General features: G+C 62.2%; 2 protein-coding genes across 5 annotated transcripts in view; one reads left to right on the top strand and one right to left on the bottom strand.

Annotated features, from left to right (window-relative positions):
• GRAP (GRB2 related adaptor protein) overlaps positions 1-7,344 on the top strand; it is a gene marked incomplete at both ends in the record, with an annotated part of 13,302 nt that extends 5,958 nt beyond the window's left edge. Inside the window, 2 exons of the mRNA XM_080712111.1 lie at positions 6,131-6,299; positions 7,159-7,344. Coding sequence (XP_080568237.1) covers positions 6,131-6,299; positions 7,159-7,344 — 355 coding nt within the window. The remainder of the gene's footprint in view (positions 1-6,130; positions 6,300-7,158) is intronic.
• Positions 7,345-8,283: 939 nt separating this feature from the next.
• Positions 8,284-17,793, bottom strand: part of SLC5A10 (solute carrier family 5 member 10) — a gene marked incomplete at both ends in the record, with an annotated part of 54,587 nt that continues 45,077 nt past the window's right edge. For 3 of the 4 annotated variants that reach the window (XM_080713446.1, XM_080713447.1, XM_080713448.1), the window contains 6 exons: positions 8,284-8,390; positions 8,464-8,521; positions 8,636-8,851; positions 9,319-9,487; positions 10,653-10,803; positions 12,850-12,957. In XM_080713446.1, coding sequence (XP_080569572.1) covers positions 8,284-8,390; positions 8,464-8,521; positions 8,636-8,851; positions 9,319-9,487; positions 10,653-10,803; positions 12,850-12,957 — 809 coding nt within the window. The remainder of the gene's footprint in view (positions 8,391-8,463; positions 8,522-8,635; positions 8,852-9,318; positions 9,488-10,652; positions 10,804-12,849; positions 12,958-17,793) is intronic. The other variant, XM_080713449.1, reaches the window with a different exon arrangement.

Genomic DNA, 17,793 nt, shown 5'->3' with positions numbered 1-17,793 from the left:
GCGGCGGCGGCCGGGACTCCCCGCGGGTCCCACCAGCTCCCTGCAAACCCCACGGACTTGGGGCTTCCGAGCCCAGGGGCGCGGCCGCCGGTCCGATGCTGCCCCCTGCCGGCGCCCGCGGGAAGCGCAGCCTGCGCCCGGGCACAGCGCCCAGCCCAGCATGGCACCGGCCAGCGCGCGGCTCTCGGGTGGGGTCAGGCCGAATGACCGCGCTGCTCAGAGGAGGCCTGGCCCGCCCCGGCCCCCCGAGCCCTGGCCGGGCGCCCCCTCGGAGCCCGGAGCCGCCCGGGCGCCCGCCGCGCTTGCACATCGCGCCCGCACCGCCAGGGGGCGCTCGTGCCTCGATCGCTCCCGGGCCTGGTCGGCTGTGAAGGGCTTTTCGGTGGTCCTGGGGGGATGCCCGGCAGGGGTCTCGGGCGGGACAGGCGATGAGGAGAGTGGGATTTTGAGCAAGTCTCAACTCTGGTATCTGCTTGCTGGGTAATGCTGGGCAGGTGATTCTCGGACCCTCTGTTTTCTACATAGAAATCAGTCGTATAACCAACGTGAGCGCTCAGAGCCCCGCGTGGGGGCGCGCAGTTCGTCACCCGGCACTCGGGAGGCTGAGACAGGAGGATCTGGGTTCGAGGCCTGCCTCAGCTACTCAGTGAAGCCCTCGGCGGCTCAGTGAGACCCTGTTTCAAAATAAAGAATAAAAAGTAGGGCTGGGAGCTGGGCGTGGTGGCGCACGCTTGTGATCCCAGCGCTTGGGAGGCTGAGACAGGAGGATCGCGGTTCACAGACAGCCTCAGCTACTTAGGGAGGCCCCTTGCAACACTGTGAGACCCTGTCTCAAAATAAACAATAAAATAATAGGGCTGGGGGTGTCACTTGGAGGTAGAATGCCCCTGGGTTCCATCCCCAGTGCCGAAAAAATAAATAATTAATAAATAAATAAATAAATAATAGGGCTGGGGTGTGGCGCAGAGATAGAATGCCTCTGGGTTCCACTCCCAGTACTGTCAAAAAATATAATAATAATAATAATAATAATAATAATAATAATAATAATGGTAAGTGCTCAGAAACTAGCTATGGTGATGGCTAGTGTTTGCCCCAGGCCACAGGGCCCGCCCATGACAGCCTGCTGGGGGGCTGGGCAGGCAGCCGGCCCCCCTCCCGGCTTCCCTCCGCACGTGCCCTGCAACCTCCCAGCACTCTGGCCCTCTCTGGGCTGTGCCCTGGACCTGGAGACGTGATCCCAGGCACCGGGGAAGTCGGGTGACCCCGCGGCCGTCGGGGCCAGCGCGGCAGGCCACGGGGCAGATGGGGCCAGGGTCAGAGGAGGGTCCCCGCCCGGGCACGTGAGAACGCCGAGCCCTCGTGGCGTCTCCTGCCAAGCCCCATAAAGCCGTCAGAGGCGGGGTTTATGGGCTTCCAGTGGCCGCCCTGGCGTTTACAAAGGGCCGTCGCCTCCTGCGGGGAGCGGCAGGCGGGGGACTCTAATGACAGGTGACATTTTGCGCCCGCTCCTACCAGGAGTGCCCAGGAGTCGATGCACGTGTGAGCCTCGCCCGCCCAGCCGCCCAGCCCCTGCCCGGTGCCAGGCCGGGTCCCCAGGCTGGACGTGGGGCCACAGCGCAGGACAAGCTCCGTGCCCTGCCAGGCGCTTGCCCTGCGCTGGGCGACAGCCAACTAATGAGTGGCAAATTATATAAGACCTAGGATTATCTTACCTAATTTTCTCTGGGAAAACCGCTGCAGGGAACGGGTGGGGTGTCCTGTCAGGCAGGGAGGGCGGGGCGCTTGCAAAGCCGGAGGAAGAGGAGGAGTGATGTGCGAGGTCCCCGGGAGCCTGGTTTCAAGGGAAGGAAGAGGAAGCCCAGAGAGGGACAGTTACTTGCTCGAGGTCACACAGGAGGGCGCTGCTGGGCCACTGACACGGGCCTCGCCGCCCTCGTCTGCCTTTGGACCCGCAGAGCTCTGTCTCCTTCGGCTACACCGACCCCCTCCCTGTTCGCTGATGGGTAAACTGAGGCCAGAGACAGAGGCCACTCCCGATGTAGGTCCCCCATCGGGCGGCAGCGTCTGCACCCGGGTCCGGGGAGGTGAATAGGGGCGTCCCGGGCTGCCGTCCCCACCCACTGCAGCCCTATTTTTCCTCTTTGAACTGTTACTGTCTTCTCTGAGGCCAGAAAAACCCGCTGGGCAGGACCGGCTGCTCAGGACCCAGGCCTCCCTGGTCAGGGCCGCGGGAGCCTGCCCCCTCCCGTCCTACTCCCCAAAGGCCCTGGGCCCGGTGGGCGGGGTGCAGGCCTGGGGAGGCCCCCGGGGCGGCCGCTGGCCCCCCGAGGCCCCATCTGGGCCTTGCAGGGTGACTCAGGCCAAGAACAGGCGGAGGGGAGGGGACATGGCCGGGCAAAGTGTGGGCTGTAGGAAGGGGACAGCCAGCCGGGTGTAGGGGTGCACACTTGTAACCCCAGCATTTGGGAGGCTGTGACAGGAGGATCGCGGTTTGTGGTCAACCTCAGTGAGACCCTGTTTCAAAAATAAAGAATAGCCGGGCGTGGTGGCGCACGCTTGTAATTCCCGCACTTGGGAGGCGGAGACAGGACGATTGCGCAGGTTCAAAGCCAGCCGCGCTGGTTTAAGAGACTGTTTCCAAATAAAAATATAAAAATAGGTCTGGGAGTGTAGCCCGGAGGTAGAAGGGCTTCCAGGAACCCCAGTACCACAAAAAAAAACCACAAAAAAAACCCAAAAATGAAGAATAAAAAATAGGCCTGGTGGTGTCACTCAGAGGTAGAATGCCCCTGAGTTACATCCCCAGTACAGCAAAATGTATTAATAATAATAATAATAATAACAACAACAACAACAACAGTAATAAAAATAAAAGGGCTGGGCGTGGTGGCGCAGGCTTGTAATCCCAGCATTTGGGAGGCTAAGACGGGAAGATAACAGTTCGCGGACAGCCTCAGCTACTTAGTGAGGCCCTCTGCAACTCAGTGAGACCCTGTTTCAAAATAAAGAATTATGCTGGGCGTGGTGGGCACGCTTGTCATCCCCGCGCTTGGGAGGCTGAGACAGGAGGATCCTGCAGGTTCGAAGCCAGCCGCACTGGCTTAAGAGACCCTGTTTCCAAATAAAAAGTATAAAATAGGTCTGGGAGTGTAGCCCGGAGGTAAAAGGGCTTCCAGGAACCCCAGTACCACCCAAACAAAACAAAACGAAAATAAAGAATAAAAAAAAAATAGGGCTGGGGTATTAGCTGGGAGGTAGAATGCCCCTGAGTGGTTCCATCCCCAGACCCGCCAAAAAGAAAGAAAGAAAGAGGAAAGGAAAGAAATGGAAAAGAAAAAAGAATTTGGAAAGAATTTCTTCTAGCTGGAAGAAATGTGTACAAGATACTGGGGGTGTGTTTACAAGTGAGAGACAGACACTCAGAGGGACTGACTTTCCCGTAGGTTTGGACCCTTGCATTGCACTGGCCTGGGGTGGGGTGGGGTCCTCAATGACCTTTGACTCTTCCCTCATTCCTTCTTTCCTGTCCTGGGATGGGACCGAGGGTCTCGCGCACGCCAGGCAAGCCCTAACTACTGAGCAAACGCTCAGCCTCACGTCTGTTCATTCTTAAACCTTTAGCAAAGCAGCATGCCAGCCCCAGGGCTGATATGTGGAGGAACGGAACAGAAAGCGGGGTAAAGCCGGGCGCGGTGGTGCGCGCCTGTCATCCCAGTACTTGGGAGGCCGAGACAGGAGGGTCGCGGTTTCAAGGCCAGCATCAGCAACTTAGTGATATCCTCAGCAATGTAGACTTTGCTTCCAAATAAAACATAAAGTAGCCAGGCATGGTGTACACACTTGTAATCCTAGTACTGAGACAGAAGGATCTGGGTTCGAGGCCAGCCTCCGCTACTTAGTGAGGCCCTGAGGTCTTCTCCAGCCCAGGCCTCCCTCCCGTCCCCGGCAGGGGGCTCGGCACCCTGGCGCAGCGGGCATGGTGGGACGGGCGCAGTTGGGCGGTGGAGAGTCTGGGCAGGGCGGGCCTGCTCCATGGGGCAGAGTGGGACCTGGCCCGGGACGAGGATCTGGGGCGTTATTAATTGTGATGACAATTGCTATTGTGAACACATAATCGATCGGAACATGCTGGAGCCCGCAAGGTTGCCCGACCGGCCTTTCTTTTAATTAATTAGTTAATTAATTTTTTGCAGTACTGGGGATGGAACCCAGGGACATGCGACCTCCGAGCTACACCCCCTGCCCTATTTTTTATTCTTTATTTGGAAACAGGGTCTCACTGAGTCGCGGAGGGCCTCGCTAAGGAGCCGAGGCTGGCCGCGAACCGCGATCCTCCGGTCTCAGCCTCCCGAATGCTGGGATGACGAGCTTGCGCCACCGCGCCCGGCTTATTCCTTATTTTGACACAGGGCCTCACTGAGTTGCGGAGGGCCTCACTAAGGAGCTGAGGCTGTCTGCGAACCGCGATCCTCCGGTCTCAGCCTCCCGGATGCCAGGATGACAAGCGTGCGCCATCACGCCCGGCTCTAGCCCTATTTTTTGATTCTTTACTTTTATTTTATTTTTTTTATTTTTTTATTTATTTTATTTTATTTATTTATTTATTTATTTTTGGTGGTACTGGGGTTCCTGGAAGCCCTTCTATCTCCGGGCTACACTCCCAGACCTATTTTTACATTTTATTTGGAAACAGGGTCTCCTAAGCCAGCGGGCGGGGCTGGCTTCGAACCTGCGCGATCCTCCTGTCTCTGCCTCCCAAGCGCGGGGATGACAAGCGTGCGCCACCACGCCCGGCGATTCTTTACTTTTAAACAGGGTCTCACTGAGTTGCGGAGGACCTCACTAAGTAGCTGAGGCTGTCTGCGAGCCGCGATCCTCCTGTCTCAACCTCCCCGATGCTGTACCACCACACCCGGCTAGACCCAGCCTTTCTTGCTGTGCAGCTCTGGATGGGTTGGGGCCGCACCTGGGGCCTCAGTTTCCCCACTGTGCAAAGGGCCCGACTGGCTCCTCCCGGGCGGCGAGGCAGGCCCTGCCGGCCCTGCAGTCGGGCAGGGAGTCGCCAGAGCTGCGGCCGCCCACTGTCCCCAGCACCACCCTCAGCCCCATCCCGGCAGCGCCCTGGTGGCGAGGGAGGCTCAAGGCGGGGCCCTGGTCCCTGTCCCTGTCCCCAGCCCAGCTGGAAGGGACTTGGGACAACTTGGTGGTGGGGGGCTAGAAGACCGAGCGGGGGCTGGGAGATGAGAAGAAAAAAAGAGGCTGTGTCAGAAAAGATAGGAAGGAAACCAGGCTGGACGTGTAATTAGAGCCAGGTCTGGAGTCTGAGCTGTTCAGACTTTATCCTGAGGGCAGTGAGGAGCCATAGAAGGTTCAGGGGGGAGGGGGCACGAGGCCTCCAGCAATCCTGTGCTCCGCTCTGATCTGAGTCAGGATGACGTTAGGTTTTACTCCCCAAGGGACCGCCAAGGCTGGGAAGGGAGGAGGATGTCAAAACTGGGGGGATGGTAAGCCGGGCGCGGTGGCGCACGCTTGTCATCCCAGTTCTTGGGAGGCTGAGACCGGAGGATCGCGGTTCGCGGACAGCCTCGGCTACTTAGTGAGGCCCTCCGCAACTCAGTGAGACCCTGTTTCCAAATAAAGAATAAAAAATAGGGCTGGGGAGTAACTTATTTTCAATTTACTCCGCTACACCCCCTCTAGTATAAGGCTTTAATCTGTCCCTTCTTTCTGTTTTTGTTATAATAAAATTACTTACATTTACAGAAAGAAAGAAAGAAAGAAAAAAAAAAAAAAACACAGGACTGGGACTATAGCTCAGAGGTAGAATGCCCCTGGGTTTCATCTCTAGTATTGAGGAAAAAAAAAAAAAAAAACCTGGGGGGATGTTTAAGGCCTGTGGGAGCCAAGTTGTGCCCCCGGGAGGGGCTTTTGGTCGCCAAGAAGCTGCAAAGTGTCATCCCAAGGAAACAGGTTCCAAGAGGTTCAGCCACACAGCCATGGCGTGCCCTGGTCCAGAGTCGCACCCTTCACCCCGTATTCTTAGGCCCCCGTATATCCCCACCAATGGGGGTCCCCAGGGGAGCCCCGCCCGGCCGGGGTGTGAGGCAGCCCGGGTCCTCTCTCCTAGCTACGGGGACCAAGTACAGCACTTCAAGGTACTGCGTGAGGCCTCGGGGAAGTACTTCCTGTGGGACCAGAAGTTCGACTCCCTCAACCAGATGGTGGACTTCTACCGCACCACCACCATCGCCAAGAGGCGCCAGGTCTTCCTGCGGGACGAGGAGCCGCAGCTCAAGGTCGGGCGGGCCTGGGCCCTGGTGGGGAGGCGGGCGCGGGCGGAGGCGGGCGCGGGGTGTGCGTGCGCCCCTCGACCGCACAGTAACAGCCACCTGCCACCGGCCCTGTCATCAGGGGGCCCCGGGGCCCGTCAGGATGATGACCGGGCCAACGGGGTCATTATTAGCCGGATGCGCTGTTTTCCTGGGGAAGGGGGCGTTGGCAGGGCCTGGGGCAGGAGGCTGGGACCTGAACACCCCAGCGCTTGGGGACGCGGCCCTCGATGGTGGACCCTCCCCAGGGAGAGGGCGAGGGAGGCAGGGGGCAGCGGAGGGTCTCGGCACCTGGCTGACTGTCTAGTGGGTCCCAGCGCCGTCCCCAGAGATCCTCCCACCCCCTCCTTCCTGGGCAGAGTGTGCTTAATTATGGCGCCTCTGCTGATCCTATCAGCGGCCCTGATGGAGTTCTGTGGGCTCAGAGCCAAGACCCTGGTGGGACGGGCGGGGCGTCACACAGATGTGCCGCAGAGCGTGTGTCCAGCTGCCACGGGCAGTTGAGGGAAGGAGGCCTGCGGGAGGGCAGGGCTGGACCCAAGGTCACTCTTGGGGTTCAGGCAGAGCTGGACCCAGCAGGAAGCAGCTAGGGCACCCCTCTGGGCTGGACACCCCCTTACAGTGCACAAGGCCCACGCTCCGGGGTGCTGGGTTGGCCCCCACTCTCCCCTCCGCGCTGGGCCCCCCTTTACAGCGCACAAGGCCCAGACCTGCGTGCAGGCCGCTCGGGGGTGCTGGGTGGCCCCCACTCTCCCCTCCGCCCTGGGGGCCTCCGCGGGGACAGCGGGGGCCCTGCTGACCGCGGCCTCTGCTTGCTCACTCGCAGCCCCCCCGGGCCTGCTTTGCCCAGGCCCAGTTCGACTTCTCGGCCCAGGACCCTTCGCAGCTCAGCTTCCGCCGCGGGGACGTCATTGAGGTGCTGGGGCGCCCTGACCCGCACTGGTGGCAGGGCCGGGCCTGCGGGCGCGTCGGCTTCTTCCCGCGCAGCTACGTGCAGCCGGTGCACCTGTGACCAGAGCCGCGACCCCAGCCCCAGGGACGACGCGGACGCCCCGGGCCCAGAGCCTTGCGGGGCCGGGCTCCAGGCTGCCCCGCCGCTCAGCACAGACTCAGCCTGGTGGAGCGCGCTGGGGACGGGTTCCGACCGGCTGCTCCCCATTGGCCCACTGCGGTGTGACGTCACGATTCGGGGCCTACGGGTGCCCATCCACAGACTTGGGGCTCAACCCGGAGAACCCTGGGCGTGATGGTGGGGTCACCTCGGGCCTGCTGGGTTGCAGGGCCGCCCTCAGGATGGCACAGGCCTGGCTCAACCTGAGGGGCCTGGACTTAACAGGTGGACATGACAATCTGTGGATGGACCACATGCCGAGATGGGGCCAGCGCTGGGTTTTGATGTCCAGCAGGACGGATCGGGGCAGGCGGCCCGGGGTGCGGGACACCTGCCGGGGCCCCAGCGGCCTGCACAGCGCTTTTCGGTGTAGAAAAATTGAACTGGGCCTGGGGGAGGCCTTGGGTATGAGGCCAACAAAGGGCCCGTGACTGAGGGAGGGAGGCACGTCTGTCCGCTGCCACAGGCCGGGGAGATGGCCGCAGCCCCTTGGGGAGCGAGGGCCCCTGGCCGAGGCCTGTGTGGGTCTCTCTGGGCCCAGGGCAGCCCAAGACCCTGCAAGCCCCCAGCCCTGGCCGACTCCACTATTCCCAACCTGGGCTTGTGTATTCAGAATAAAAACCTTGAAACCGATGCAAGGATGTCCGTCCGAAATTTCATTGCACATCTTTGAAATCTCATACTTTCCCCATTTACCCCACTCCCCCTGGTTTTTCGGGGCTCCGCGGGTCACCGAGCCCGCCGGGGTGGGGGCAGCCCGCCCGCTCCGGCCTCGGCGTCCAGGTTAGGGACAGGAGGTGGCCCTGAGGCGCGGTCCCCGCCTTCCCCACCCCGGACAGGTCAGGCAAAGTAGGCGTAGAAGAAGATGTTGACGCACATGAGCAGGATGGCGTTGACGCCGCACACGCGGGCCCAAAACCTGTGTCTCCGGGACGCCTGGGGGTCACCTGGGGGGGTGGGGGGGGGACAGGTGAGACGGCGCCGTGGGCCCGTGCCCGCGGCCTCGGGGCGCCCGTGTACCTGGCTTGACTCCCAGGGCCAGGTCCCGCGCCAGCGTCCACCAGGTAAGGTTCTCCACCTGCACGGAGGGCGGGCGCGGCAGGGCGGGTCAGGGATCAAGATGGACAGAGGTCAGGGCCGGCGATTCTGGAGGCAGGGACTGCAGGGCGCGGCTGAGGCGGCGCGGGCTCACCTGGGCGCTCTGGGGCGGAGGGGTCAGCAGGCTTATGGCCGCCACGACGATGACCGTGAGCGCGAAGAGGACGATGGCGAAGTGCAGGTAGTGGATGTTGCGGAGGATGGCCGGCCTTTCGTCCAGCTCGCCGCACGGCGGGACGGGGTACAGGAACTCCAGGACCAGCCTCAGCGCGCCCAGGGCCAGGCCGGCCATCAGGCCCCAGAAGGCCCCCTGCGGAGGAGGGTGGGACTTGGGAGAAGGCCCCGCCCCCAGAGCCAGAAGGCCCCGCCCCCAAGGTGCCAGCTCCCCTGCAGGGGTGGGGCCTGGGAAGAAGACCACACCCCCAAGGGCCAGCCCTTCGGTGAGAGGCGGGGCATGTGCTAAAGGCCCCGCCCCCAAGGGGCTGGCGCCTCTGCAGGGGTGGGGCCTGGGAAGACCACGCCCCCAAAGGCCAGCCCTTGTGAGAGGCGGGGCATGGGATGAAGGCCCCGCCCCCAAACGACCAGGCCTTCTGTGAGGGGCGGGGCATGGGATGAAGGCCCCGCCCCCAAATGACCAGCCCTTCTGTGAGGGGCGGGGCATGGGATAAGGGCCCCGCCCCCAAGAGCCAGCAGGGGTGGGGCTGGGAAGGAGACCACGCCCCAAGAGCCAGCCCTTTCGCGGGGGCGGGGCGTAGGACCAAGGCCCCGCCCGCTCACCTGCTCGTTGGCGCGGCGCCAGAAGATGCCCAGGATGAAGATGGCGGTGAGGGGCGGGGCCAGGGAGCTGGTCACCGACTGCATGTAGATGAAGAGCTGGCCGCTGTTGGAGCCTTGCAGCACCGGGATCCAGGCCACGCTCACGCCGATGAGCACCACGATGACCAGCCTGCGGGCGGCAGCGGGCCCCAGCGCCTCAGCCCTCCCCCCGGCTCCCACACCTGCCCCCGGGTTGGGCCTGTCCCCCCAGCGCTGCCTGGCCCGTGCAGGCCACAGCCCGGGGGCCTGGGGGCTCCCCTCGGCCTCTGCAGAACCTGTTCCCGCCCCCGGCTGGGAGCCCCAGGCTTCTCCTCTGTAGTTCAGGGCACCGTGGGCGCTGTGTCGGGACCGGGGCCTGCTGGTGGGCAGCCACGCAGCCCCTCCATCCCTTGGCCAGCCATTTCTCCCACCTGCATCCCTCCTGGACCCGGTCCCCCTGCCGCCCGGCGTCCTGGGAGGGCTGCCCCCGGTGCAGGGAGCGGCTCTGGGAGCCTGCCTGGTGCGGGTCCAGCAATGAAAACAGACCGTCCAGAGGGGGCCGTCAGCTAGGCGGAGGGGCCCCGGCGCCCCATTAAGGGATAAGCCGGGGCCAGGTTCCATGATCCCCTTGGCTGACCCCCACCTGCCAGCTGACACTCCTCTCCCCCACATGGGAGGGGACCCTCCAGACCCGGCCAGGAGCACAGGAGACTTGGGGTGTGTGGGTCCCCCCCCACCTGCACCTCCCTCCTTCCCTGCCAGGCCCCAGGGAGAGGGTGGAGGCGGGAGGTGCGGGCTCCATTAAGGCTAATTAACCCCTCTTCAAAGCCCAGGCAGGCCTCCATTAGCCGGCTCCGCCTCCAACCCCAGACTCAGCATCTCTGGTGGGTGTGGGGGGCCGGCCCTGCAGCAGGCCGGGCCTCGCCTCTCACCGCCCAGCTGCCAAGGGAACCCCAAATCCCAAGGCTGTGCTTCCACCCTGCCCGGGTCCCTTCTGCCCCCAGCATGCCCTGCAGCCTCCACAGGCCCCCACCCTGTGGTCAGGAAGAACGAGGGTCCTGGGGCCACAGCCCGCTCCGAGGGGAGGCCTCCGGATCGGGAGCAGAGATCTCGGAACCCTCCACGTTGTCCAGCGGGGGTGGGGGGAAGGGAGATGCGGGGTGATTGGGGCCCGTGACGGTGCCGCCGTGGCCCTGGCCTGGCAAACTCTTACACATCCCTCAAAACCTACGCGCTCGGGTCGAGCCTCCTGAGCTGGTCACAGGGACTGCGACAGCCTGATCGCCCCCCCGTGCCCCCGCCCCCCAAAACCATACCGCCCCACCAGCAGCAGCTCCCGCTCGCCGGCCAGGGGCCGCAGCCGCCTCCAGATGTCCATGGTGAAGAGCGTGCTGCTGCTGTTAAAAATGGACGTCAGGGACGACATGAGTGCGGCCATCATCACGGCGATCATGAGTCCTCGCAGACCTGGGCGGGGCGCGGGGGCTCGCTGTGACCCTGCCCGGAGCCGGGGCGCCCCTCCTGCCCGCACCCCGGGCTCCCCAGCGGACTCGCTGTGTGACGCCCGGGAAGCCCATAACCCCCTCTGGTCACTAAGGACTAAGCTGGATTGCACGGGGTCCCCTTGGTCGCAGCCTCCCCCCCAACTGGAGGCCAGGAGGCCGGGAGGCCGCCGCAGGCGGCTGGGCCTCAGGGTAATCCCGAGGCGGCTGTTGGAACCTGCAGAGCTGACCCGGGACTTCCACACCATGACCTCATGGGCGGGATGCTGGCGTGCTGACCGTCCCGCCCCAGCCCCGGGCCTTCTCACCCAGCCTCTGCAATTCCTGTCTCCTGGCTCTGCGCAGGAGCAGCCGGGGTCCCCCAGGGGAGAGAGAAGACACCCCAGCTACTGTCTGAAAAGGAGGGACGGAGGGCTGCCGATCCCGGGGAAGGGGGAGGCCAAAGGAAATACACAGTGCTGTGTGGCTTGAGGCTGGACTCTTTTCCTCTCTGTGCCTTTCTTTTCTTTCCTTTCCTTTCCTTTCCTTTCCTTTCCTTTCCCTTTCTTTCTTTCTTTCTTTCTTTCTTTCTTTCTTTCTTTCTTTCTTTCTGTGGTACTGGGGGTGGAACCCAGAGGCTTTCTACCTCCAGGCTATACTCCCAGACCTATTTTATATTTTATTTGGAAACAGGGTCTCACTAAGTTGCTGAGAGCCTCACTAAGTAGCTGAGGCTGGCTTCGAACCTGCGCGATCCTCCTGTCTCCGCCTCCCAAGCACGGGGATTACAAGCGTGCCCACCACGCCCGGCTTGGGCCTTTCTTTAATTCTGTCTCCAAGCACACTTGCAATTTGTGTGTGTGTGTGTGTGTGTGTGTGTGTGTGTGTGTGTGTGTGTGTTACTGGGGATGAAACCCCGTGGCATGCTACCTCTGAGCTCCACCCCCAGCCCTATTTTTTATTCTTTATTTTGAAACAGGGTCTCACTGAGTTGCAGAGGGCCTCGCTAAGTAGTTAAGGCTGTCCTCGAACCCTGAGCCTCCTGTCTCAGCCTCTGGAATGCTGGGTTTACAAGCGTGCGCCTCCACGCCCGGCTTGCTTTTTTTCTTGGAGTGTTTAAGCCCCGCCCCGCGGGCCTGACCCGGGCGGCTCAGGGCTGTGACGCACGCTGACTCTGGTGTCTGGGCTCGGGTCAGCGTCTGACTCGCTGGGTGTCCCCAGGCGTACCATCACCCTCTCTGTTCACTCGGGCAGCGGGACGGGCTTACTGGAAAGTGAGTTAAGTGATCCTTTAACCTGCTCAGCCAGGCGTGGCGGTGCAAGACTGTGATCCCAGTACTTGGGAAGCTGAGACGGGAGGATCGGAGGATCGCAGGTTCGAGGCCAGCCTCAGCTACTTAGTGAGGCCCTCTGCCACTCAGTGAGACCTGGTTTCAAAATAAAGAATAAAAAATAAGGCAGGGGGTGTCACTGGGAGGTCAAACGCCCCTGGCATCGGTGTCCTCCAGAGCAGAAGGGCTCGGCCGCAGAGTACTGAGGACGCTGCCAGCTGTTGGGCCTGGCTGGGCCCCGCCGCCCCCGTGATGCTGCTGTCAGCGCGCAGCCCCCGGGACGGGGAGCTCAGCGCTCTGTATCAGCCAGACAGGGCTGCTGCTGCCCCCACAAAAAACATGGAGGGGGAAAAAAAACCCGCGCCATTTTTCTACCCATGGGCCTGCGGTATCTTGGGGGAGGCAGAGGCTGGGGGGCCCGTGCTTGGGGACGGGGGCAACTGGGGATCCCTGAGCAGTGCCAGCCTCAGACTTGGGGTTCTATCATCTCGGACAGATCCATCTCCCCCTCCCCGTTCCTCAGTTTCCCCACGTGTAAAACCCCTTCTCAGAAGGAGGTGTGGGAAGAGGCACCCAGGATCTCGGAAGAGAGGGCGCGGTGGACGGTCTGGAGACGGCCTGCAGCCGGGCCTCCCTCTCTCTGCCGGCGGCGGCCTCCGCGCCCCCCAGGCCCCCTCCGTGCCCCGCCGGCGCAGGCTCACCCACAGGCATCAGCTCCATGACCAGCTTGGGGTACGCGATGTTGGAGCAGCCGACGTCGGCCCCGCAGGCCCGCAGGCACTCGGAGGGCACCACGCAGCCCACGGCATCTGCGGGACACACACACTCAGAGCCCGGCCCGCCCGGCCCCGCCCCGGCCTCAGTTTCCCCACGGAGCCCTTCAGAGAGATCGGCCTTGGGGACCCTCTGGCTTTCAACCTTTTTTTATTTTTTTGAAGTACTAGGGATGGAACCCAGGGGCGTTCCACCTCCGAGCTCCACCCCCAGCCCTGATTTTTATTCTTTTATTTAATTAATCAATTTATTTATTTATTTATTTATTTATTATTTTTTATGGTACTGGGGTTCCTGGAAGCCCTTCTACCTCCGGGCTACACTCCCAGACCTATTTTTACATTTTTATTTGGAAACAGGGTCTCCTAAGCCAACGCGCGCGGCTGGCTTCGAACCTGCGCGGTCCTCCTGTCTCTGCCTCCCAAGCGCGGGGATTACAAGCGCGCGCCGCCACGCCCGGCTTATTCTTTTATTTTGAAACCGGGTCTCACTGAGTTGCAGAGGGCCTCACTAAGTAGCTGAGGCTGGCCGTGGACCGCGATCCTCCTGTCTCAGCCTCCCGAATGCTGGGATGACGAGCGTGCGCCACCACGCCCGGCTTCCTATTTGACCTTGCAACAGGCTCTCCTTAAGGTTGGAGAGGCTGGCCTCAAATCTGCGACCTTCCTGTCTCAACCTCCCCAGGCCTGGGATTACAGGCGTGTGCCACCACACCGGGTCAGGTTCTCCCCCAGCCCCCAAAGCTGCCTACTCAGGAAGCCCCTCCTTGGAAAACAGACCTTTCTAGGCACTCACGGCCCCGCCACCTGATGGCACAACCTCACCCGGCCACCCTGCCTGGCTGTCTTTTCTGAAACAGGCCCAGCGAGCGCCTGGAGGATGCCAGGCTGGCTCTGAGCCTCTGTTGATGCCCCTCCCCTCGCTGGCCCTGCCAACGCCGCTGCCCTGGTCTGCGTCTGGCTTCAAGGGTCCTTGCTAAGGGCCCAGGCCCTGTCCCAGCTGTTTGCTCACAGGTCCCACCTTCCCCAGCAGCCCCGGGACTGAATCATCTCCCAGTCGCAGTCTGACCCAGCCCAGGGCTGGGCCCAGAGGAGACGGTCTACGAACACTGGTTGATGGGTGGATGAGTAAAAAATGAATGGCGAGAGGAGACGCAGGTAAGAAAGTGGGGAAAAAAATTCCCAGAAAGCGCCACACGGGAGTGCAGGCGCCGCCTGACCCAGCTGCCTCCTCTACCCGCACGGGTTTTGCAAGACCCGAAAGGACATAATTGCCGGAGACGCAAGGCAGAACCGAGACCCGTGGCGGGGCACAGAGGAGGGCCCGGTCCTCCGCGGAGGGACCGGTAAAGCGTCCCAGACACATAATGGCTCAGAAAGCCGGTGTCAGGAGTTTCCTCCCGAGTTTCGCCGGCTCCTGGCACGGGCTCCGCCTCTGGGCGCTCACAGGCTGGACCTAGCGTTTGTGCTGAGCAGCAAGAAGGAACCACCTCCCCTTGGTGACCTCGCGGCAGAGTGTCGCCATTTAAACACAGTCCGGTGTCCCGCGGAGGCCAGCAGCCCTGGGGCCAGGGGGCGGGGAGCCCAGCGTGGACCAGGGAAACCGCCTCGACGTTGCCGGTTCTGAACCCGCCAATCCGCCCGCCCCTCCCTGGTCCCCCGGTTCCCTGCCCCTGGATCTGGGGCCAACATCCTTTACAGCCTCTCGGTCCTGGGTGACTGCAGGCCCCCTGGGGGCAGTTCAGCATAAGCCAACACATGGCAACTTTGGCCAGTGTTTGTTGATTGACTGGACGATCCTCTCCCGAGGAGACTGCTGGACAAACCGCCTTCGGGGATGATCGAGGTGCTCCTTATACCCCATCGGGCCTGAGCGCCAGCCCAGATGGGGCGGGAGGGAACGGTAGACCCCAGTTCCACACCCATTCCCCTGTCCGATTCCGAGGCGTTATTTCGAGTGTCTGAAATCGTATCTTCTGTTGTTAAAAACCCTTCTGGGGTTATCAATAGGCCAAAAACGTAACCCAAATTTTGCACCTTCCACAGGTACTAACTTTAAACTGATCAGATTAAATATACAATGTTAAAAATGATCCCAAGCTGGGCGTAGTGTTTTATGCCTCTAATTCTAGCAGCGGAGACAGGAGGATCACAGGTTCAAGGCCAACCTCAGTAATTTAACAAGCCCGTCAACAGCTTAGCGAGACCCTGTTTCAAAACAGAAAATAAAGTAAGAGGGAGAGCTCAGAGGCAGAATGTCCCTGGAGTTCAATCCCCAGCATACCGCAAAACAACAAAAACAAAAATTAAAAACCCATATCTCCCTCAACAAATGAAATTGTTACACAAACTGTGGTGTAGCCATACAGTGGAACGCTAGACAGCAAGGAGAAGGAAGGAGGTATTTTGGCCGAGCCAAAGACCCCCATAATCATAATCCCCACGACCACAATCCCCATAGAAATAAAACAGAACCTGCACAAGTTAATGGCGGACTCACGCCGAGGTCGGGAGGTTGTTGAATAAGCAAGACGAGGGACCAGATGAATATAAAACCTGTTCTGTATCTAAAACTCCAGTAACAAGAGCCGGGCGCGGTGGTGCACGCTTGTCATCCCCGCGCTTGGGAGGCTGAGACAGGAGGATCGCGCGCGTTCGAAGCCAGCCTCAGCTACTTAGTGAGGCTCTCGGCAACTTAGTGAGACCCTGTTTCCAAATAAAGTATAAAAAAGGTCTGGGAGTGTAGCCCGGAGGTAGAAACCCTCTGGGTTCCACCCCCAGTACCACCAAAATAAATAAATAATATAATAAAATAAAGCTCCAGTAAGTCATTTTCAAGTGACTCCCTACACCCTTCCTTTGAGTGTAGGGTTATAATATCTGTTTCCATCTTTCCATCTTTGTAATAATAAAATTTCTTAATTTTACAGCAAATTATTATTATTATTACTATTATTATTAATTATTTTGTAGGTCTGGGGATGGAACCCAGGGGCATTCGACCTCCAAGCTACACCCCCAGCCCTATTTTGTATCCTTTATTTGGAAACAGGGTCTCACTGAGTGGCAAGGGGCCTCACTTAGTAGCTGAGGCTGTCTGAGATCCTCCGGTCTCAGCCTCCTGAATGCTGGGATGACAAGCGTGCGCCACCTCGCCCGGCTTTATTACTTATTTTGAAACAGGGCCTGGCTAAGTTGCTGAGGCTGGCCTTGAACCTGCGAATCTCCTGTCTCAGCCTCCCAGGTACTGCCTGTGGACCTTGTGATGGCGGCTACAGAGGACCCTGGAGGAGTCTGTGCGCGCACACACACACATACACACACATACACACACACACACACACACACGCAGGCACGCGCACACATACTAGTAAGGCTGGTGAAGTCTGAATGGGCCCTTAGATTGCATCAGGCCACAACTTCCTGGCTCACAGATAAGGAGGAGCTGCTGAGCCGCCCTCTGCACGCTAGGAGCAGGGAGCCCTCGCTGGGTCCACACGGGCCACCAGGGCTATAAATGGACCCGCAGGGTCTCTGGGCCTGGGGGGGGGCAGCTTTGAGCTCTTGAGGGGGAGGGACGCGGAGGGAGCTGGGGGGGCAGCGTTCAGACCAGGGAGTGAAAGCCCGCAGGCCCTGGGGCTGAGGGTCAGCAGCCGTCCTGCAGGAGGGCCGGGGGCCGGGTGGGGACTGGGGAGGGGCGGCGCAGGGTGGGGGCGGCCCCCCAGCAGGCCGCTGTTTGTCGGGCCAGGTTTATAGGCTTTGCCGACCCGCCCCGGCCGCCGCCTTCAGATGTGGTCCCCACGCCCCCCATAACTAGGGTTCCAAGCCCAGGGACGCCAAGCTAAGCCCTGGGCCTGACCCCAGCCCGGGGACCGCCCCGCCCCCTGCCCCGGGGCTCAGGACCAGAAGCGGGGCGCCGGCTCGGTGCACCCCAGCTCTGGGTGGGGCGACCCGTGTCCTGGCCGGGCCCGGGGCCCCCAGCCCAGGTGCACACCGGACGGCCAGGTGCGGCCCGGCCCGGAGCACCGGAGGGAGGGAGCACCGGAGGGGGCGCCGCTGTGGCCGGCCTGGGAGCGGGGAGGGGGGGCGCACACACCCACCCACCCACCCACCCACGGCGGCCGAGTTCTGTGCGTGGGGGGGTGACTCAGCTTCCGGCCCCGCCCCGGGCGGCACGTGACCGCAGGTGGCGGCGGGGTGGGCGGGGCGGCCCTTAGTCACGGCCGAGCCCGCCCCGCGCCGTCCGTGGGCCGTCCCGCCGCCTCCGCGCAGGCCCCCGGGCTGCACCCCGGGACCCTCGCGACCCCTGGCCTCCCCCGCGCGGACCCCCGGGTTGCGCCCGGCCACCGCGGGACCCCTCCCTCCCTCCCTCCCTCCCGGAAGCCCGGGCGCCAAGGGCGCCCAGGTGGGGAAGCAAAGTTGGGTGAGTCCCCGAAGTTACCTGGGACTCCCGGAGGAGTGAGGGTGGGGCCCCTGGGCCTGCGCGCGCCCCGCCGGGCCCCCCAGCACCCTCAGGCCGGGCCCCCGCTGCTCCCCAGCCAGAGCCCCCGCTGCACCCAACCCGGGCCCCCGCAGTACCGCCAGCCAGGGCCCTTGCTGCACCCCAGCCCGGAACCCCAGAGCACCCCCAGCCCGGAACCCCACGGCACCCCCCAGCCCGGAACCCCACGGCACCCCCCAGCTCGGAACCCCACGGCACCCCCAGCCCGAGCCCCCGCTGGCCACCCAGCCAGGGCCCTCGCTGCACCCTAGCTCGGAACCCAGCGGCACCCCCAGCTCGGGGAACCCCAGGCCACCCCCCAGCCGGAACCGCACGGCACCCCCGCCCGAGCCCCGCCCCCCGCCCCGCCCCGCCCGCCCGCCCGCCCGCCG

The sequence above is a fragment of the Muscardinus avellanarius genome (genome assembly GCF_963383645.1).
Source record: "Muscardinus avellanarius genome assembly, chromosome: 16".
Taxonomy (NCBI): domain Eukaryota; kingdom Metazoa; phylum Chordata; class Mammalia; order Rodentia; family Gliridae; genus Muscardinus; species Muscardinus avellanarius.
This window is presented reverse-complemented; position numbering and strand designations above follow the sequence as displayed.